Raw genomic sequence first — 22653 nt, 5'->3', positions numbered from 1 at the left:
CTACAGTGAGGGAGCCCTTGGTGCCGCGTACTACAGTGAGAGAGCCCTTGGTGCCACGTACTACAGTGAGGGAGCCCCTTGGTGCCACGTACTACAGTGAGGGAGCCCCTTGGAATTGGATTGCAATTTTAAATGATTAGCTAAAATGCTGGACTATATTTAAAAAAAAATAAATTTAGATTACCCAATTCATTTTTTCCAATTAAGGGGCAATTTAGCGTGGCCAATCCACCTACCCTGCACATTTTTGGGTTGTGGAGGCGAAACCCACACAGACACGGGGAGAATGTGCAAACTCCACACAGACAGTGACCCAGAGCTGGGACCTCGGCGCCGTGAGGCCACACCGCTAACACTGCGCCACCGTGCTGCCTATGCTGGACTATATTGAATGAGGTTCAATATCATTTTAAGCACAATTGACAGCTGCATTTTAAACAGTAAATTGTGAAAGTATTTGACAACGTTGACAGATTGAAAGGATTAATTACAACAAAGCTAGGTAGACTGTCATATGAGCAATAAAGTGACATTTCTTGGTGTTCCCTCTAGAATTTATTCCTTTTAAAAACTTCAAACACAGGCGGCCACAGCCACTGAATAAAATTGGAATTTGGGGAATGATTGCAACTGTCTTCTACACTGTACTCAATGCTAACTCAAAGTGGATTGATGTTCTTTGAATGTTTCTTGAAATTAAATTTATTGATCATCTACATATGGCACATACTTTTATCTTTCAAACACCCAAATTCATGAGCTCTCTGATGTCACGTTCTCCTTGTTTAAATTACTGTGCCACAGAGAGACAGGATGTGGAGATGCCGGCATTGGACTGGGGTGAGCACAGTAAGAAGTCTTACAACACCAGTTTAAAGTGCAACAGGTTTGTTTCGAATCACTAGCTGGGAAGGAGCTGCACTCCGAAAGCTAGTGATTCGAAACAAACCTGCTGGACTTTAACCTGGTGTTGTAAGCCTTCTTACAGAGAGACAGGACAGAGTCCTGCTCAATGCCCCCACCCAGCAATTAATTAAATCAATTTTGTGCTTTAAAAGTCAACCCCATGCCACTGGAAGGCATTTCCTCTGAGGGCAGGTCAACTTCTTACTGCTGTTAGGGGCCATTCTGTTGTTTCAGATTAACCACCATAGGATCAGCTCATCTGCTGTTCCTGTCATGATTCTTGTCTGAAAATGGCTTGCGGAGTGAACAAAATCAAAAGAAGGCAGCACGGACATAAATTAGGGACTCCAGAAATCTAAATTTTAATTGAAGTGAAAAGTGACTAGTGTATTACTTTACTAAGTTCTGATGGTCTGTCCTTTCCCTTTCAGTGGTGGTAGTTTCACTACCTTGCTGCAGAATCTAGGCCCAGAGAAAGCAATAAGTCTGCTGCTATATGCGGTAACTGAACACAAGATTCTGATTCACTCTCTCCGCCCAGCTGTATTGACTAGCGTGGCTGAAGCACTTGTTTCTGTGAGTATCAAGCTGAGCCTTTTGATAGATTCTTTCTGGGAGCTCTGGGAGATTTGCAAAGCTGGAGTTTCATTGACGTTTTTGTGTGTGTTTTTTTTTCCCTTTTTGAAACTAGCGACACTTAATTCCACTTTAACTGAATCAACCCAACCAGAATATTCGCCTGTAAATTCAAACTCATGTGGATTTCCAATGAATGTTAAGAAGCGGAATTTGCAAAATAAAAAATCCTTGTGTAAATTAGGATCTGTTTTGAAAAATTGATTATGATTTGGCAATTAGCAAATAGAATTGTTATAGCAGTCATCAAAGTATCAAACTAATTAACCCAGTCACACAGCATCTTGCTGCGAATCACTGTGTGGCTATTGAGAGTGGGATCCTTGTTGGTTTTCTCCTAGAATATTGAGGTTAGCTCTAGCCCCCTGACCCTCACCACCTGATCACCTAACTAACTCACAGACTACCAGTCGCCATCCAGAACCTTTGGGTCTCTCTTGCTGCTCGCCTTTATTTGACCTTTACAACTGCACCAGTGAGGAGTTGTTCCTACCCGTTTCTGTTTGTGTTTCTGACTGTGAAACAATGCACATCTTCCCACTATTGTGAACAGACTTCTGTCTGTAAGTCCACATTGGGCGCGATTCTCCGGTCTCGTTGCGCTCTCGCTCAACCGAAACGAGGCCAGTGAATAGCGGGAGCGGCCAAAAACGAGATCCAGAAAAACACCAGGCGCTAAATATTTTGCGATGCATCCGGCCCGCTCCCCTTGGCGAAATCGGGATCTCGGAGTAGCGTAGTGAGAAACCAATTATCCCCACTTAAGCCCCATTTCCATACAAATACCGAGAGCCACCCCATATCAAATGCCCTCCTAGCATTCAGCTCCCCAGGAAGTGGTCACACTGATGCCGATTAATACACCTTTTTTAAAACATGAACCTGGCGGAAGGGTTTCTGTGGGGAGCCCAGATGGGGAGTAGCCATCTTCATTCACACGCAAAGAGCCCGGGGACTCTTTGTTTGTCCCCCCATTGCTTGTCCGGGGTGGGGGGGTGGAACTCTCTGCCGGGTTGAGCTGCCATGGAAGGGTGGGAGGGTGCTGGGGGTGCCAACCATTCGCTGCACCACCATGCCAATCCCTGGATCGTAGTTTACCCGTTCCTATGGCAACCCTAGTCCCTGCCCTTCTGCCCCAACGATCACCCATGCCCCCCATCTGAGGTCTCTGGCCGTGCTGAAGTCTATCACTGATAGGAAATTGGCAATCGTGTTTAAGTGAACACTTCACACAACCCAAGTGGATTCCTGTGATTCATTGAACAATTGCCAAGCATGCCCCGCCTCACCTGGCGGCACATGCACAGTCATGCCGCCCTGTCCCGTGTGCTGTCCTCGAGCGTGGCCTCATCGGAGGGCTGGAACTCGGGGGAGCTGGTGCCCACCATCCTGACTCCATGGGGCGGGTCCAAGTTGGCACCCAGTGCCCCCCCCACCCCCCCCGCTCGGTGCCCATAGGGCCCTAGGGTTCACTTGGGTCGGAGAGGCAGCTGGTTCGAGCCCCGGCTGCCCCTGCATCTGGCTCTGCCAGCCCTGGCAGCTCCCCGCTGTTGCACCATTGTGCCGACACTCTCGATGATGCTCCTCAGTGACTGGGCCATTCTCTGCAGCACCTCAGCAAAGCCAACCTGTGACTGGGTCAAGATCCGCAGCGCCTCGGCCATGCCCATCTGAGAGTGGGACATGACGCACAGAATCTCATCAAGGCCAGCCTGGAACTGGGTGACATCCCCCAGTGAGACAGCCATACTGTCTAGACCCTCAGCTACGGTCACCACTGACTGCAACGCCTTGGACCCCTTCGCTGATGGTGCCGATATTGTGCACCAGGCTCTCCACTGCGGTCGCCACCCGAGCAGTGTTGGCCTCTGTGCCACTCATTGCCGGCGACATCTCCTGCGCTCATAGCCTCTGGGACTCCTCCAATTGGCTATGGACATGCTGGAATGACACTGACATCTCCCCCTGAATGTCCCAGCTTCTCCATATCGTCTCCATCAGCTCCAGGTAACCCTGTACCAGAGGCTCAGCATCAGGCTGGGACCCAGGTGGGTTCTGGGATCCAGCAGCCCTCCGACTGCTGTCTCGCCCGGAGGGGGGGGGGGGGGGGGGGTCCTGCCTCCATCTGATGTACATCAGCAGCTGTGTGGTGCTCACCACATTGTGCCCCTGAAGCCTGTCCACTAACATTTCCCACCGAGGTGTGTGCATTTGCGCTGGTGGTGGGTGGGGATGACAGCTGTGCCGTGGTTGTAACCTTTTCCCAGCACTGGAGGCCAGTCCTCCTGGTCACACTCCCTGAGCTGATGGCTGCCGCCACCCCATCCCAGGCAGTACTGCTGCCTTGTGGCTCACCCTCTGTGACCTTCGGGGATCAGGACATCTCTCCTGGGGCTGGTGAGCACGGTCCAAGCGAATCAGCTGGTGAGTCGTCAATTGTGGCGACAGGCCGGTGAGGCCTTGTTAAGTGGATCAATGAACTTTGAATTTTGTTGCCGGCCTTGCTGGGCCAAATGCCAGGAAGATCGCGGCAATTACCGCTCGCCACCACACTGAGAGATTTTAGGAGAATCGCGCCCATTATTTCCCTCGCGTACCTAAAGGTTTTGATGTAGTTCTTGTGTGATCACAACAGTGCTAAAAGTGTGGTAACAGTTGATGTAAAGTACCCACTGAAGCAGTTGGACTGTTTGCAACAGTTGTGAAATCTAGCTGCCTGCCATGGTCGGCAGGATGTAGTTAGGTTTTCTCATACCTAACATGCATTCATTGGAGATGATGGGAATAAACTGAAACAAGCGCAATTTATAAGGTGGTGAAAAGATTTTGGGCTGGATTCTCTGATTTGGAGACTATGTCCTGACGTGGGAACGGGGCGGGGGGGGCAACAGGCTCGCGGCATAGAGCCCCCGACTCTACCTGCGGGTACGACCGGAGAATTGTCGGGCGCGCCATGGTGCCAGCCGTCCGCGGACCCGGCCTGGCCAGGATCTCCATCCCCAGACCACCCCCCACCAGTGTCCCCGCCCTGGACTCAGCCCCCCAGCCGCCGTGCCGAGTTCCCCGATTAACATAGCACGAGAGACCCACGCCGTCGGGAACGCGGCCCGTCGGGGGCAGAGCTTCGGAGGGGAGGGCCTCAAGTAACGTCCTGAGGCTGTCCATGCGGCGTGCGGCATACTCCGAGAGCAAGTCATTCTGGAGGCGGCGGAGCATCGCAAAAGCCCCCCCCCCCCCCCCCCCCCCCCCCCCGAATTCGGCGCCAGCGTGGATTCTCCGGCCGATCGGCCAACGTGATTTTGCAGTCAGAGACTGGAGAATCCTGCCCATGAATTTGGCTCTTTGTAGTCCATGGAAACTCTCACGGTATTCGGATATATGTTGACAACATCGACTCTTTTACAAGCAATTATGCTAATGTCAGATTATTACTTTTTTTTTCCTTTGAACCTACTTGAGAAGTTGGTTGAAACAACAAATTCTAAAGTCCATAAGATTGAGGGAACTGGCAGGGAGGAATTGCTGAGCCTGAAAATGCAAAACAGCAGAATTAGCACACACAAGGTTGTGATAATACCAGTGAAGCACCCCTGGGTTTTCTCAATTAATGTTGGCTCAGTTGGTGCGGTCAGCTTCAGTATTTCCTTTCAGTTGGCCTGTGATGAAGTTGCCAGAAAATCATTCCGTGAAGAAAAATATTGTTTTAAACCCAACAGAAAAAGAAAGTTGACACGAATCACAGTTCTTCCAAAGTGCTATTTTTAAAGGCATGATGGCGACATTTAACCTTTAAGTCAAAAGGATATCTGTTCAGTGTATATGAAGTGCAACATTACGAAATTCAAAACTCCAGGAATATAGAAAGTGACAGTAACTGCTCCCTCTTCATAACACTGGCTCCTGGAGCCATACAAGGGAATAAAAAATGGAAAATATTGTTCAAAGATTGCTTTAAGTGATTTATGGATCGGTAAGAAGTCTCACAACAGCAGGTTAAAGTCCAACATGTTTGTTTCAAACACTAGCTTTCGGAGCACTGCTCCTTCCTCAGGTGTGTAGAAACTTAATGTCCGTGTCTATATTCGCAATCTTCCCGGAGATCCTCTCCACTTTGAGCCGGCAGTTTGCGGTGTCGATGGTAGCCATGATGTGGAGATGCCGGCGTTGGACTGGGGTGAGCACAGTAAGAAGTCTTACAACACCAGGTTAAAGTCCAACAGGTTTGTTTCAAACACGAGCTTTCGGAGCGCAGCTCCTTCCTCAGGTGAATGGCGAGGTATCCTCGCCATTCACCTGAGGAAGGAGCTGTGCTCTGAAAGCCAGTGTTTGAAACAAACCTGTTGGACTTTAACCTGGTGTTGTAAGACTTCTTACTGTGCTCACCCCAGTCCAACGCCGGCGTGAAAGCCATAATTAGGATTTTGTACATTAAGTGGTGGAGCAAGCTGTAATGAAAGGCAACTGTGATGAGGACCAATGCCTTGTGGAATTGGAAGAACAGGTCATGGTGATTTTTCTGATGAGATTGGGAGGAGGAATATCCAGAACCATAGAAATATCTTCAGCCATCCACATTGAACAGTTTTTTTTACACCTGCAAAGGATTGAATTTCAAGGTATTAGAGTGTATTGTAAAAAATGTTCCATGCAGAAGGTGGGAGAGAAAACTTAGTCTTTGGGTTTGGCTACAGACTGAATCCATAAGGAATATTGAGGTGCAGCTGCAACAGATTTCAGATTCCTGGCATTAGGATGAAGGGTTAATTTAAGTGTTAGCAACATTGCCTGGTTTGTAATGGTCCTTGCTTTGGTGAGATAGGCCTCTTTGAGTCATGGAACTTTGTACAGGCTGCAAGTCCGAGCTGAGGTCATGATATCTGAGCTATCATAAAAGTCAAGAGGGATCACCTACAGTGTGAAAAAAGATTTTAAACCATTAATGAACTCTGAAGGCTTGTAATGTCCAATTTTGCTTGCTGCAGTGGCAGCTGGTTTCTCTTACTGCCTTCAAATTATAATTTGGGCAGCACGGTAGCACAGTGGACAGCACTATGTCTTCACAGGTTCGATTTCCAGCTGTGTCACTGTCTGTGCAGAGTCTGCACGTCCTCCCCGTGTGTGCGTGGGTTTCCTCCGGGTGCTCCGGTTTCCTCCCACAGTCCAAAGACGTGCAGGTTAGGTGGATTGGCCGTGATAAACTGCCCTTAGTGACCAAAAAGGTTAGCAGGGGTTATTGGGTTACGGGGATAGGGTGGAAGTGAGGGCTTAAGTGGGTCGGTGCAGACTTGATGGGACAAATGGCCTCCTTCTGCACTGTATGTTCTATGTTCTGTGTTATAAATGAAGTCTAACCTGCTTTATATAGGTCAAAAAGTTACTATACTGTAGTCACTGTATAGTCCCTACTTGTCAACACATAAAGTGTGTTAGTAAATTTGAGGAATTATTTTTGAATGTAATTACTGGACATGGTGAGCCATTCTAACCTTGTCCTTAGACGTGTTGATTCTTTCGACCACTTGATAAAATTAGTACTTGGCAATCTCGGAAAAAATGTCACCAAGAAGCATAAGATTTCATTCTTTATATTTCTGCTCATAAAATAAAACTTCTAGCACAAGGTTGTACTTCCAGAAACAAAAATGGTACGATTTATAGATTTCAGAAAGTGTAAGACTTTGGATGGTTTTGAACAGGTTGTGGGAATGCTTAATAAATATTGAGACACTTGGTAATGATTTAGCCTTCGCTGAGCTTGTGAGGCACCTCTACAGCCTTTAAGGGAAAACAATTAAATTTTTATCAGCAAGCATGTTGATTTTATTGTGACTCTTTTCTATGCAGATGATATTTCCATTCCATTGGCCATGTCCATACATTCCTCTATGCCCGTTGGCTCTGGCAGACGTTCTCAGTGCCCCATGCCCTTTCATCGTAGGGGTTGATTCTCGCTACTTTGACCTATATGATCCTCCAAGTGATGTAAGCTGTGTGGACTTGGACACCAACACTATCTCTCAGTAAGACTTTGATTACAATTAAAATACAAAATGTGCCTCTGAGAAGCAAATGAGCTGTAAAAGGAAGTGCATCAAATAAATTGTCCACATTTTGAATAACTGTGTCTCACAACAAGGTGAACTTTTCAGCATTAATTAGATGACCTCCTGTGGTAAGGAAATTCGGGAGTCGAGACCTCACCTGATCTTGTGGTGAGGCTGAGGATCATTGTGCCTGGGCATGCAGACATAAACCAGGCACCATTGTGGTCAGATATTCAGTCCTTATTTTTTCTTTCCATTATACATTCCTGATTTGCATTTATAATGGAAATTCCTGTGCAAGCTTTAATGGTGTAACTATATCCTCTCATTGATGGCACTTACGCAGCTCCATAGTCAAACATTTGTCCTTCCAGCGTGATTCCTGTCATTACTTGTCTAAAATAATCATTATTACTGCCCCTGATTGATCACGTTGTTGACCAGCTTAATTTCACAGAAAGGTGACCTTTTCTTTATTCCAGGCTTTGAGTTACTTGCTTATAAAATATATAAATGATACTGGTAGTGGTCTCTGTCAGTGTTGTGGGCTAAGACTCCACATTAAGACATAAAGCCAGAAATACCTGTCAATATTAAATGATGATCAAATCTCAAGCTAATGGCTGATTGACCAACATGTATATTGGTTTGCAATTTGGAACCACAGAATTCCTCCAGTGCAGAAGGAGGCCATTTGTCCCATCGAGTCTGCTCCAACCCTCTAAAAGAGCACCCCACCCAGGCCCAGTCCCCCCCTCTTTCCTCATAACCACACCTAACCTGCACATCTCTGGACTGTGGGAAGAAACCGGAACACCCGGAGGAACCCCACGCAGGCATGGGGACAAAGTGCAAACTCCACACAGACAGTCACCCAAAGCTGGAATCAAACCCAGGTCCTTGGCGCTGTTACTCAGCTGTGCCACCGTGCCGCCCCAGTTTGAAGCAGTTTCTGTTTTCGTTATCACTTACACAGGGTACTTAGATTGCAATTTATTTTTTGCTGGTAATAAAATTGCGATTGTGTTTTTTTTCCCCAAAATGCATTTGCTGCATATTTGAACTCAAGATATGTTTTTAAAATAAGATTGTTTTTTCAGAATTGATGATAGAAAAAGCCTTACGTGGAAAATACTTCCAAAGAAAGCTTGTAAAAATCTGATCAACTCTTTGAACAACATTTATGAGCAGCTGGCAGAGAGTAAGTATATTTTAGTCTGTGCAGTGTTGAAATTTGTTCATCCTTTCAAAACGTTCCTTCTTGTTGCCTGTCACACGTGGGGAGTCTTGGACCCTCCCAGTGTCCTAGACGACCACATGTGTGGGAAGTGTTCCCAGCTACAGAAAGTGGAGCTCCAGGTATCGGAGCTTGAGCAGCGGCTGGAGACACTATGGCGCGTCCGTGAGGCTGAGTGCTGCTTGGATAGCAGGCTTAGAGAGGTTGTCACACCACAGCTCAAGGGACAAGAGGAAAAAGGAAATGGGTGGGCAGTCCAGAAAGAACAGACCGGATGTGCAAGAGTCCCCTCGGCTCCAACTCACAAATCAGAAGTTGGTGACGGCGCTAGAACCTCAGAGGAGTTCAGTCAGAGTCGAGCTTCTGGCTCCACAGGCGGCTTGACTATGGACAGGGGGGAGGAAGAAGAAAGGAAGAGCAATAGTAATCGGGGATTCATTAGTCGGGGCGTTTCTGCAACCAAAGACATGACTCCAAGATGGTGTGCTGCCTCCCTGGTGCCAGGGTCAGGGGTGTCACTGAATGGCTGCAGGGCATCCTAAAGGGGGAGGGTGAAAAGTCAGAGGTCGTGGTACATGTTGGTACCAATGATGTAGGTAGAATGCAGGATGAAATCTTGCATCAAGTGTCATGTGAGAGTCCTTTTTAAGAAAAGTGTGTTTATCAAATGGCTGCAGTGATATCATTGTGTGGAAAGAGCTGGAATGCGATTCTGCTTTATACTTTCGTTTTGAGCTGGAAGCTCTTTTTGGCTCTGTGTTTTAGTTTCACTTTCAGTTGGAGGGTTGCATTCAAACCAAGCAGATGTATACTGGTCTCTCTCTCTGTATGTTTAGATCAGTTGATAATTTAAAAGTGATAACTGTTCTCTGTAGAGAATTCAAACCTACTGTCTTTGCTAAAAAGTGTTTTGGCTGATGGACGTTGTTAGGAAAGTTACTAAGGGTTACCTATAGAGTACTGTATCTTGGGGGGGGGGGTTATCAGTGTTGGTAGTTAGTAAGATTTTTACTGTCAGTTTATAAAATGTTAACTGGATTCATAGAATAAACATTGTTTTGTTTAAAAATACTTTTAGTTCTCTGTTGCATCACACCTGCAAAGTGAGCCCTTGTGCTCCCCATAACCAAAATCTAGTAAAAGTTGTGGTCAGGTGAACTCCATGATATACTTTGGTGTTCTCTAAACCCTGGCCCATAACACAAGGAATCAGGGAGCTAGGCAGTAGGTTAAAAAGCAGTTCCTCTAAGGTTGTAATCTCTGGGTTCCTCCCAGTGCCACATGCTGGCGAGTATAGAAATAGGAAAATTAGGACAGATGAATGCATGGCTCAAGAGTTGATGCAGGAGGGAAGGTTTTCGATTCTTGGATCGTTGGGACTGTTTCTGGGGAAGGTGGGACATGTACAAGAGGGACGGTCTGCACCTGAACCCCATTGGGACTGACATCCTTGCAGGTAGGTTTGCTCGTGCTGCTGGGAGGACCTTTAACTCGTTTGGCAAGGGGAGGGGACACAGAGTATTAGTAAAATAGAGACACATCATGCCAGGGTAAAGGATACAAGTCAAAGTGAGTTCAGCTATGTTGAATGTCGAGAGTGAGATAAGACTGGATGGTCTTTAATGCTAGGAATGTGATAGGTAAGACCGATTAGTTAAGGGTGTGGATTGACACACGAATTATGGCATTGTTGCCATCACAGAACATGGTTAAATGAAGGGCAGGTCTGGCAACGTTACGTTCCAGGGTATAGGATCTTTAGGCGAGATGGAAGGGTGTAAAAACTGGGATAGTCATAGTGTAATGGGTTTAGAGGAAAGAGATTTCTTGATAAAGAACATACAGTGCAGAAGGAGGCCATTCGGCCTATCGAGTCTGCACCGACCCATTTAAGCCCTCACTTCCACCATATCCCGTAACCCCATAACCCCATCTAACCTTTTTGGTCACTAAGGGCAATTTATCATGGCCAATCCACCTAACCTGCACGTCTTTGGACTGTGGGAGGAAACCGGAGCACCCGGAGGAAACCCACGCAGACGCGGGGAGAATGTGCAGACTCCGCACAGACAGTGACCCAGCCGGGAATCGAACCTGGGACCCTGGTGCTGTGAAGCCACAGTGCTAGCCACTTGTGCTACCGTGCTGTATTCAGGGGAGATTTTGTATCAAGATGTAGAAGGTACAACAGGCGATGGAGCAGTTGCTGTATCTGGTTCTGGGGAACAAAGCCAGAAATGTTCAACGTGGCAGTGGGAGAGCATTTTAGTGATAGCGATCACAACACGGTACAGTTCATATTTGTTATGGGCAAAGAAAAAGACGACTTGCAAAAGATGGTTTTGGATTGGGACAAGGCGGATTTAACAAAATAAGACAGGATCTGGCCTAAGCTGACAGGGAACAGCGTCTTATGGAAAAATCTACAGTGGAGCAATGGAGGACATTCAAAAAGGAAAAGGGGAGAGTACAGGTAAAACATGTTCTCTATAGGGGGGAATGGAGGAGCAATAAGTTCAGGGAACTCTGGATGTCTCGGATAATCCAAGACTAGATAAGGAGGAAGAGAAAAGTTTTGAGCAAGTCCAAAGGGAGAAATCCAACTGCAGCCCAAGAGGAATATGGGAAGTGCCAGAGGGAACTTAAGAAAGCAATTAAGAGTAAAAATGGTGCGTGAAAAAGGACTTGTGAAAAAGATTAGGGAGAACCCCAAAATATTCTATAAATAAGTTACGGGAAAGAGGTTAACCAGTGAAAGGGTAGAGTCTCACGTCAGTGCGAGGGAAACTATTGGAAAAAATTCTGAAGGAAAGAATTAATTTCCACTTGGGAAGGCATGGGATGGTTAGGGATAATCAGTATGGCTTTGTCAGAGGGAGGTTATACCAAACACATTTGATAGAATTGATAAAGTGACCCTCCGCTACCTTCCCAGGCAGTGCCTTCCACTTTCTAACTGCCCTCGAATGAACAAAATTCTCCTCAAATCCCCTCGGAATCTCCTGCCCCTCATCCTAAAACTATGCCCCCTTCCGATTTACCTCTCAACCAAGTGGAACAGCTGCTTCCTAGTTACCCTGAAAAAGGTGACTTGCAAAAGATTTGGATTAGGGCAAGGCATGGTATAGGGGGCTGTCCAATTACTCACACTCCTGCAGTAAGAGCAATAAGGATCGGACATTTAGTGAATCTTGCTGTAAAGTCTGTCCAATCATAAATAGAACAGTAAGAAGTCTTACAATACCAGGTTAAAGTCCAACAAGTTTGTTTCGAATCACTAGCTTTCGGAGCACTGCTCCTTCGAAGCAGAGCAGTGCTCCAAAAGCTAGTGATTTGAAACAAACCTGTGTTGGACTTTAACCTGGTATTGGAAGACTTCTTACTGTGCTCGCCCCAGTCCAATGCCAACATCTCCACACCAATCATAATTAGAAAGAGGCCATATATCCCATGATTCCCATGCTGATGTTAGCTCTAACCTGTTTCTTTTTGCACTGATTGTATGTCCCTCCCCTCTCTTTTTATTCTATGTAATTTTGAGATATCCGATATAATTTCTTCCACAGCGCGAGCACACTAGATAACGGAAACTAGCGACATGTATGACCGACTGGTAGAATGGGCCAACACTGTACTGGACGGAACAAGAAAGAAATGGGAGGAGGACCTGGGGATTGAGATAGGGTGGGGACTCTGGAGTGAAACACTGCATAGGGTCAACTCCACCTCCATGTGCGCAAGGCTCAGCCTGACGCAGCTAAAAGTGATACAGAGAGCCCACTTAACAGGTAGGTTCTTCCCGGAAGTGGAGGATAGATGTGAACGGTGCCAACGAGGCCCGGCCAACCACGCCCACATGTTCTGGGCATGCCCCAGACTTGCGGGGTACTGGACAGCCTTCTTCGAGGCAATGTCCAAAGTAGTGGGGGTGAGGGTGGAACCATGCCCGAAAGTGGTGGTCTTCGGGGTTTCGGACCAGCCAGATCTGTTCCTGGGGAGGAGGGTGGACGCCTTTGCCTTTGCCTCCCTGATCGCCCGCCGTAGAATCCTGTTTGGCTGGCGGTCAGCAGCACCACCCAGAGCTGCAGACTGGCTGTCCAACCTCTCGGAATCTCTCCAAATGGAGAAAATCAAATTCGCCATCAGAGGGTCAGACGACGGCTTTCACAGAACGTGGGAGCCATTCACCCAGTTGTTCCGAGACCTGTTTGTGGCCAACAAACAAGCAGAAGAATAGCCAGGTAGCCACTAATCAGCAGAAAGTAGCCAAAGCATGAGAGGGAGAGATTGCCCGGGGTGGGGACAGCTAAACCTAAGAGGAAAGAAAGGCGAACCACAGGAGGGGGGGGGAGGAGGCAGAAGCGAGGGGGAGGGAGGAAGAGGGAAGAGACAGAAAACAAGAGAGGATAGGTGGGGGTGGGGGGGGGGGGCAGGGAAACGATAACAAACTTGGCATCTCCATGAACAGAGAACAAGGAGAATACAGGCGAAAGGCGGGAGGAACGGCTGAAGTGGAGGTGAGCGCGAGACGAACAACGGCAGCGAAATCCGTCCGGGAGAAGCAAGTGATAACACCAACACCAAACCCATTCGAGTATTGCCCACTGTAATTGTTTCTCCGGCACCCAAATGTATATTTACCTCCCCAGTCTTCACCTCCCCGCCCACACACACACACACACACAGAAACAGATGCCGACTCACGTGTTGTAAATTATTTTGCCAATTGTAGAGTGTTGCTGCTGTTGAGCTGGTGCACAATACCGTACCAGTTACGTTATTTGATTTTTTTAAATTTATTTTTTATTATTACTTTTTTTCTGGTTTGTGTGATATGTTTGTGTGTGCCCTTCTCTTTTATATATATATATATATATATATATATATATATCATATTCTGTGTGCATAGCTGCAAATATACTTTGTTCAAAAACCCAATAAAAAACATTTATAATTTCTTCCGCAGTCCAGTAATCTGCCAACACTAATATTGAAGCTTAGAAATGAACAATGGCTATTTGGAAAGTAACTAGAGAGGCTCCTGTGAACACCACCATGAGTCAGGCACTGTGGTTGGGGAGGAATTGAAAAACAAAACCTCCAAATTGAAGTTTATTGTTTCAAAAAGAACTTCAAAAACACTTTGAAAAGAGCTTCAAAACTAACTGACCTGCCCACTACAATGCATTTATAACCATTGTTTAAATGTAAAACTACATTTATTCTCTTCCAGTGAATCAAAGACCCAGAGAGGAAGCTTTAATGGAGTTGTCAATGAATGATCATGATGTGAACTTTGGTAAGAGGATGCACATGCTGGAAATGGAGATACAAGAAACTTTCCTCCGATTCATGGCTTCCATTCTGAAAGGTTACAGAACATATCTTCTACCCATCACAGAAGCTCCGTCTGAGAAAGCAACAGATGCAAGCTCGCTGTTTGATCTTCAAGGTGGTTACAAATAATTACACATTTTGACTAATATCGTAATTTTGTAAGGAAAGGGTGGTGGGGTAGCTGTGTTAGTACGAGATAGAATAAGTACAAAAGCAAAAAATTAAAATTAAGTACATTAATCATGTGGATTGGGAAAATCAAATTGGCTGGGGTAGAATCACAGACTTGGGCCCATCAAGTCTGCACTAGCCCTCAGCAAGAGCACGATACTGAAGCCCACGTATCTACCCTATCCCCGTAACCCCCACTTAACATTTTTTGGACATTAAGGACAATTTATCATGGCCAATCCACCTAATCCGCAGATCTTTGGACTGTGGGAGGAAACCGGAGCAGCCGGAGGAAACCCACGCAGACACGGGGAGAACTCCGCACAGACAGTGACCCAAGCCGGGAATCGGCCCTGGGACCCTGGAGCTCTGAAGCAACTGTGTTAACCATTGTGCTACCTTGCTGCCCGAACCACTATGCTACCATGCTGCACGTAGCTGCGAGGAACAATTCATAGAGTGTATTTGGGACAGTATCCTAGAAGAATATGTTGCGAGTCCAACCAGGGGTCAGGCATTTTTAGATCTGGTAATGTGTAATGAGGCAAGTCTAAGAAATAATCTCTCCTGACTAAAAGATCCCCTTGGAAACAGTGACCAATAGGATTTAGCATTCAGTTTGAGAGTGAGATAGCTGGGTCAGAAACAACTGTGCTAAACTTATATGGCAAGGTGATCCCTTGTTTAATGTAACCAGGGCCACTGGCTTTTGAATTTCCCAGAAAAATAGAATTACAAAATTTACAATAGAATTTGACTTACTCGGCCATCAGAACCCGTCGTCCTAACAAATTCCTTGGAAAAATGTTTGAAAATTTAAAGGTTAACTGCTATACTAAAGTTTCTTTCTGTCATGGTACATTTGGGATGTCAATATTGGATTCAATGATAGGAGTAATCTCACTTGAATGGGACTGGTCCTTTCCCTGTGATTCTGGTCTAGTTTCCATCCGGCAGGTTGAAAACTCCCTCCGGAAAGCAACTCTAGCCTTAAGGTTACCAAGGCAGCCGGCCACACCCAATGAGCTTTCAGTTCCCTGGAACAGCTTTCAAATAAAAACGGGAAAGAGGGAAAACTTCCTGCAGTTTAACACAGTGCTTCTTCTGCAGTCCAAACCAACAAACCGGAAGTGAAACCAAAACACTAAACCCCCTCTCATCTGACAGCCACAGCCCAGCTCCACCCACAAATGACATCACTGAAGCCGTGCTACAAGCCATGTGATAAAACCAAACCTTTCTTAGAGGGACACTCACATGACAACTTCATATTAATCTTTACAGGTTTTCTGAAGAGCCGGGACCGTTCTCACCAGAAGTTTTATTCATTAATGACTAAAACGCAGATGTTTATTCGATTCATTGAGGAATGTACCTTCGTGAGTGACAAGGATGCAAGTCTGGCTTTCTTTGACGATTGTGTGGATAAAGTAAGTTTAAAAAAAAAAGAAAGAAAACTCAAATGTGTATCTGTGAATTTTCAAGTTCCGTTCTTTTTGATAGATGAAAGGCTGTTTAAATATTTGGTTATATTAAAGTTCGGTTTCAGTCAGCTCATCATTAATCCAGGTTGCCTGGGCAATGAGAGGAAACTAATTATTTTTATGGGCAGATTCTGAAATTAAAAGTGTCTGCAGATTCCTGTGTCCATTTTAGGGAACCTGTAATGAAAATTTTTAAAAGCGTCTCTGGTGTGAGGTGATGCAGCGAGTGAACTCAACTTCCTGATTTGATCTGATTTATTGTCACATGTACCGAAGTACAGTGAAAAGTATTTTTCTGCGGCCGAGGGAACGTACACAGTACGTACATAGTAGACAAAAAAAGAATAATCGACAGCGTACATTGACTGGTTACAGTGTGGAACAAGGGGCCAAACAAAGCAAATACATGAGCAAGAGCAGCATAGGGCGTCGTGAATAGAGGTCTTACACGAACAGAAAAGTCTGAGGGAGAGTCGTTGAGGAGTCTTGTAGCTGTGGGGAAGAAGCTGTTCCTATGTCTGGATGTGCGGGTCTTCAGACTTCTGTACCTTCTGCCTGATGGAAGGTTCTGGAAGAAGGCAATGCCTGGGTGGGAGGGGTCTCTGATAATGCTGTCTGCCTTCCTGAGGCAGCGGGAGGTGTAGACAGAATCAATGGGAGGGTGGCAAGCTTGTGTGATGCATTGGGCTGAGTTCACCACACTCTGTAGTTTCTTGCGATTTTCGGCTGAGCAGTTGCCATACCAGGCTGTGATGCAGCCGGATAGGATGCTCTCTATCGCACATCTGTAGAAGTTTGTGAGTCGATGCAGACATGCCAAATTTCTTTAGCTTCTGTAGGAAGCAGAGACGTTGTTGTGCTATCTTGACTGTTGCATCAATGTGAGTGGACCAGGACAGACTGTTGGTGATGGTGACCCCCAGGAACTTAAAGCTATCGACCATCTCCACCTCGGAGCCATTGATGCAGACGGGAGTGTGTGTTGTGCTACGCTTCCTGAAGTCGATGATCAGATCCTTGGTCTTTCCAGCATTTAGAGAGAGGTTGTTTTCGTACACCATGCAACCAAGTGATCTGTTTCCCTACTGTAGTCTGATTCGTCGTTGTTTGAGATACGACCCATCACAGTCGTATCATCCGCAAAATTATAGATTGAGTTGGAGTTCCTCCTGTACTGGAATGAGCTTGATTCAGTTTAACGTGGTGCCCAGGGGGTACGCATGACTCGGGCCTGGGTGAGTGGGATCTTCCCAGGGGTAACGGATGGATATGAGAAGTCTGGTGGTGCGGTGGGCAAATCAAGTTCACATGCTCTGGGGTTGGAGAAGTTGGATAGGTTCTGGGGGAGGTGGTGTTTGGGACCTTATTGAGGAAGTGGGGGCCAAGATGAAGCCGGACCCCATGGTGATGATCTTTGGGGTGTCAGAGCTGCTGGAGGCGAAGAGAGCCGATGTCGTGGCCTCCGCCTCTCTGATTGGCCGGTGACGGATTATTAAACTGAAGGTCAGATATGCAACCGGGGGGGGGTTGTGGCCTGGCTGGGGGACCTGTTTGGGATTCTCTGGTTGCAAAAGATTAAGTTTGACATAAGGGAGTCAGAAGACGGCTTCGAGGTACAGTTGGAGCTGTTCATGACGATATTTGAGGAACCGTTTGTTGCAGGAGGGTGGGGATTACATAGATTTATTTTTTTTACATAGAATTTTCAGTGCAGAAGGAGGCCATTCGGCCCATCGAGTCTGCACCGGCTCCTGGAAAGAGCACCCTACCCAAGGTTAACACCTCCACCCTATCCCCATAACCCAGTAACCCCACCCAACACTAAGGGCAATTTTGGACACATGGGGCAATTTATCATGGCCAATCCACCTAACCTGCACATCTTTGGACTGTGGGAGGAAACCGGAGCACCCGGAGGAAACCCACGCACACACGGGGAGGATGTGCAGACTCCGCACAGACAGTGACCCAAGCTCGAATCGAACCTGGGACCCTGGAGCTGTGAAGTGATTGTGCTATCCACAATGCTACCGTGCTGGATTAAAAGGGGGAAACCTTACGAACTGTTAACTCTGTTGGAATGTGGCTTTGTTATTGCTTACGATTGGGATGAAATATCTTTTCAAAAAATTAAAATGCTGCAAATACTCAGCAGGTCAGGCAGCGTGATGGAGAGAAACAAAGTCAATGTTTCAGAGTGAGGGAGAGAAACAGAGTCAATGTTTCAGCGTGAGGGAGAGAAACAGAGTCAGTGTTTCAGCGTGAGGGAGAGAAACAGAGTCAATGTTTCAGTGTGATGGAGAGAAACAGGGTCAATGTTTCAGTGTGATGGAGAGAAACAGGGTCAATGTTTCAGCGTGAGGGAGAGAAACAGGGTCAATGTTTCAGCATGAGGGATAGAAACAGGGTCAATGTTTCGGTGTGAGGGAGAGAAACAGGGTCAATGTTTCAGAGTGAGGGAGAGAAACAGAGTCAATGTTTCAGGGTGATGGAGAGAAACAGGGTCAATGTTTCAGCGTGATAGAGAGAAACAGAGTCAATGTTTCAGCGTGAGGGAGAGAAACAGGGTCAATGTTTCAGCGTGATAGAGAGAAACAGGGTCAATGTTTCAGCGTGAGGGAGAGAAACAGAGTCAATGTTTCAGCGTGAGGGAGAGAAACAGAGTCAATGTTTCAGCGTGGGGGAGAGAAACAGTCAATGTTTCAGGTTGAGTTTGCCTTTCTTCAGACCTGAAGAAAGATGGAAACAGGCCAGGCAACAGTCTATGCCAATTTTTATGCTCCACATAAACCACCTCCCATTCTACCTCATATAACCCTACCCTTCTATTCCTTTCTCCATCGTGTAGTTACCTAGCTTCCTCTTCAATACAGCTCTGCTATTTACCTCAACTACTTCTTGTCGCAAGAGCCATGTTTTCACTACTCTTTAAGGAAATAGGTTTTTGCTGAATTATCTATTGGATTTATTTATGAATGTCTTATATAGTTAAGGAAGTTATGATGAGCCTTTATAAAACACTGATTTAAATTAAATTGAAGTACTGTGTCCACTTCTGTGCACTGCATTTTAGCAAGGATGTGAATGCGTTTCGAGGATTTGAGAGAATGATTCCGGGGATGAGGGACTTAGGTTCCAGTCTATCCATGTGACCAAAGGTTATAAGAAATAGGAACAGGAGAAGACCATAGAGTCTGTCAAGCCTGCTCTGCCATTGAACACGGTCAGGGCTGTTCTTGGGCCCCTGTTATAGATTGTCCAGCCAGGGGAATTACCTCTCTGTCTACTGGTTGTTGAAGTAAGAGAAGGTTGAGAGGAGATTTGATAGAGGTGCTCATAATTAGGAAGAGTATAGACAGAGTAATTGTGGAGGAAGTGTTTCATTGGCGGACACCTATTTAAGGCAAGTGAAGTAATGATGACGTGCGGAAGAGCTTTTTTTATGCAGTGAGTGGTTATGACCTGGAATGCAATGCCCGAAAGTGTGGTGGGGTGTGGGGGTAGATTCAATCAGGTTTTCAAAGGGGAATTGGCTAAACACCTAAAGAGGAAATATTGCAGTGCCTAAAGAGCATAGGGGACTATTTGAGTTGCTCTTTCAGATAGCCTGCGTGGACACGATAGGCCAAATGGCTTCCTTCTGTGCTGTAACCATTCTGTTCTATTTATGGCACCAAGTTTTGATCTCCCCTACAAATAGAAATGTCTTCTTTACATCAGGTCATTCTTCAATCTTCCCCACAATGGTGTCACAAACAGCAAACAGCATGTTTGTTTCATTAAACCCCAAGGATGGTCTAATCTGTTACATGGATCGAAACCAGGTGGTGAGGTCAAAATTAAGACGGAGTCTTTCCTTGCAGAGAGTCAACACTCCTCTCCCCACCAGTCTCCCAGCTATCCCCATTTATATGTGTACAATACCCATCACCTGTTTAACTATATAATTGCCATTAAACTATTACAATGTAGTTCCCAATAATATTGACACAAACATTTGCCATTGCAAAAGCCCTGTGAGTGTGTTTGCTCTGGCAAATTATCATCCTGATGCTGCAGGTGGAATGGACAGACTGCTTCTCACACTGCAGACAGTGAAAGGAGTTCACTCCCCAAGCGTGTGTGTAAATGCATCTTGAGGCTACCTGAGCAGCAGCAAGTATTGGGTACAGGATATGTTGCTTAAACTCCAGACTCTTGTTACATTACTGTTTTTCCTCAGTGTTTAAATGATGACTAAATTGTTAATTGATCAGGAATTCAAACTTTAATATTTGATTTCTGTGAAGTATCCATTTGGTATTGTCTCTCAGTAGCCAAGCTCTTGTCAGTTTTGAATAAATCTGTTGATCAAGCATTCTGTCATGGACACCTGGTATAGTCAGCAATGATCAATATTAGTGTTTATTCGTGGGGTTGCAGGATGAAGTATCTGTTCCCTGTGACAATATTCATCGATGTGATTTAGCACTTTGCACATGCATACACATGTATTTACGGGTTACTATCCTGTGATCTGGATACTGAACACATTTCATCTTGGTTATTTCCATGTCAGGCCTACATGGTGGGATATAATTTAATTTTATGCATGTGCCTCTCAAATAAATTAAGGGAAATGATGCGGAAACTGCATTGGATAATCTCATGAATAAATGTGGACCCCATGGACAGATTTATTTATTTAATTGTCAGTCATTAAATCAGGTGGACTACTCAATTGATTATTTTATGGGTTTTTTCCCAGCCATATGTTCATACCGACTGGTTCATCTCCATATAATTACAGTCTGATGTCTTATGAATACACATATTCATTCACTCCCCACCCAGGAGCCAGGTAATCTCCTAGGTAGGTGAAGTGAAAAAAAACACCTAAAAACCCAACTTGTTCTTTATTTGGTCTAGCTTCTGTTTAATTTTACATCTTAATAAATCTGAATCACACTTAATAGCCCAGGATTTTCAGTCTCTAGTTGTGTTAGCTGTCAACCTGAATGATCAGGAGAATATGACTCACACTGTTCTACTTCTATTGAGGTGGCTGGCTGGCAGGATTAAGGATTTATTCATTGTCTCAGAGCATATTATCTCTTAGATTATTTCACAGAAGGTATGGTTTTGTCCTGTGCACTGAGTATGAGAAAGATATGCAGTCAGCATGAATTGTAACAGCCTCCTGTGTGCCCACTCCATGTCCTTTGTCAAAATAGTCGAGAATGACTCTTCTAAACATTCTTGTGGAAGCAAGAATGACTTTGACTTCTTTTAATTATAATAGCAAGGTACACAAATTTACTATGTGAAGCATTCCTAAGCTCTAGCACTATGTCATGGTATGTTTAAAGATTAATAGCTCGCATCAGCAAGTGAACATAATTGCATCAGTCCTGAAAGAGAGTCTATTGTGAATAGATGTGGCAGTTTGCATTTCAGTGAGTAAAGTAGGTCAACATTGAAATCAAGGTCACTAAATCCCTTTGGACACATCTGTTATCTGTGTGGTCAGAGTCTGACAGCTATCTTCATATGTTTTATTCAAATGAGTCCGAATGGATTGTTAAACATGCTGTCGTGTCTAATTCATGTGCCATTTTTGATACTTCAGCATTATTTGAGGATAGCCTTACAAACGAGCTTGTGCTTCCCACACTGCAGACATATATGAAGGTGATACAAATGGAAAGCCGCATGGGGCTGGATTCTCCAATCGTCTACACCAAAATTGTGTTCGGCGATTGGCCGGAGACTCAAAGTTCCCGACCAAATCGGGGCCGCCACCATGTTTCACGGCGCGGTCACTGCAGGCCGCCGCCGTGCACATGTGCGGCCATGGCCCTGGCAATTCTCCGGGCAGTATCAGCAGCTAGAGCCGGATGCTCTGCGCTGCTGGCGTGCTAGCCCCTGGCCAGACGGAGGATCGGTGGCTGTTTTACGCCATATTTTCTGTCGGCGTGGGGACACAGCCTCTGAATCGGAGAATCCAGCCCATGATTTTTTTGTAATCTGTTTCTTTCTTCCTTGCCACCTTCCAAATTATTATGAATAAAGTTGAGTGAAAATATTTAAAATGGTTTTTGCATGTCATAGTCTATCTGAATTGCTAAAAGCATGAACAAACATCTCAGTTTTGTATCTTTCAATGGCAGCTACTTCAGTACTGTTAGCCTCTGTAATAGGAGTTGAATACAGTCTTGTGACTTGGTGAGAGTGCTGTGATTGAGTCAAGTTTGCGTTGATACGTTAGCCTCGGTTATGTTTGAATCTCGGAGAGAGGATTGAACCTATAAGCTCTCATTGTGAAATATGTACGCTACAAACTTTCTAACTCCCCCCACTCTCTCTTCACACATACAGACAAACAACAGAGGGGAAAGGATGGTCGAAAGGGAAAGAAAATATTAATAATAATAAAAGGATAAGGATCTCTGATGTACTGGGATGACTTCTTTTCAATGACTTCCTGAAGTTCAGGCTTTTGTTTTGGTATTAATTCCTTCGAGGCCTGAGATGGTTTCTCTGACAAGGCTGTCTGCAGACTCAGCAACATTTCAGGTTCGCAGCGAAGGTGTGCAAGGGACTCACTGCTTTCAGAACAATAGATCAGGGTCGGGATTCTCCGAACCCACGCCGGGGGGGGGGTTGGGCAAGAATCGCGCTCCGATGCAGGGCCGGCGATTCTCTGCCGACCGGAGAAAAGGCGGCAATCCGGGGGTCCTCCACAGTAGCCAGGCCCGCGATCGGGGCCGACCGATCGGCAGGCGGGCTAATTCGGGGGGGGGGGGGCTATGGACCTCCGCGCCGGGGGCCTGTGGGGCTCCGCCATATTGCCTGGGGG

At 45.8% G+C, this 22653-nt stretch overlaps 1 protein-coding gene across 10 annotated transcripts in view; it reads left to right on the top strand.

The window, feature by feature from the left end:
- Nucleotides 1-22653, top strand: part of dennd4a (DENN/MADD domain containing 4A) — a 195360-nt gene that overhangs the window by 88452 nt on the left and 84255 nt on the right. For all 10 annotated transcript variants that reach the window (XR_005462571.1, XM_038814023.1, XM_038814020.1 and 7 more), the window contains exons 9-13: nt 1338-1482; nt 7387-7562; nt 8687-8787; nt 14057-14275; nt 15616-15761. Coding sequence is in view for 9 of the 10 variants with exons in the window: in XM_038814023.1 (XP_038669951.1) it covers nt 1338-1482; nt 7387-7562; nt 8687-8787; nt 14057-14275; nt 15616-15761 (787 nt within the window). In the remaining variant the exon portion in view is untranslated. The remainder of the gene's footprint in view (nt 1-1337; nt 1483-7386; nt 7563-8686; nt 8788-14056; nt 14276-15615; nt 15762-22653) is intronic.

Source organism: Scyliorhinus canicula, chromosome 12 (genome assembly GCF_902713615.1).
Source record: "Scyliorhinus canicula chromosome 12, sScyCan1.1, whole genome shotgun sequence".
NCBI lineage: Eukaryota > Metazoa > Chordata > Chondrichthyes > Carcharhiniformes > Scyliorhinidae > Scyliorhinus > Scyliorhinus canicula.
Note: the sequence above shows the minus strand (reverse complement) of the source record. Positions and strands in the feature narration are given on the sequence as shown.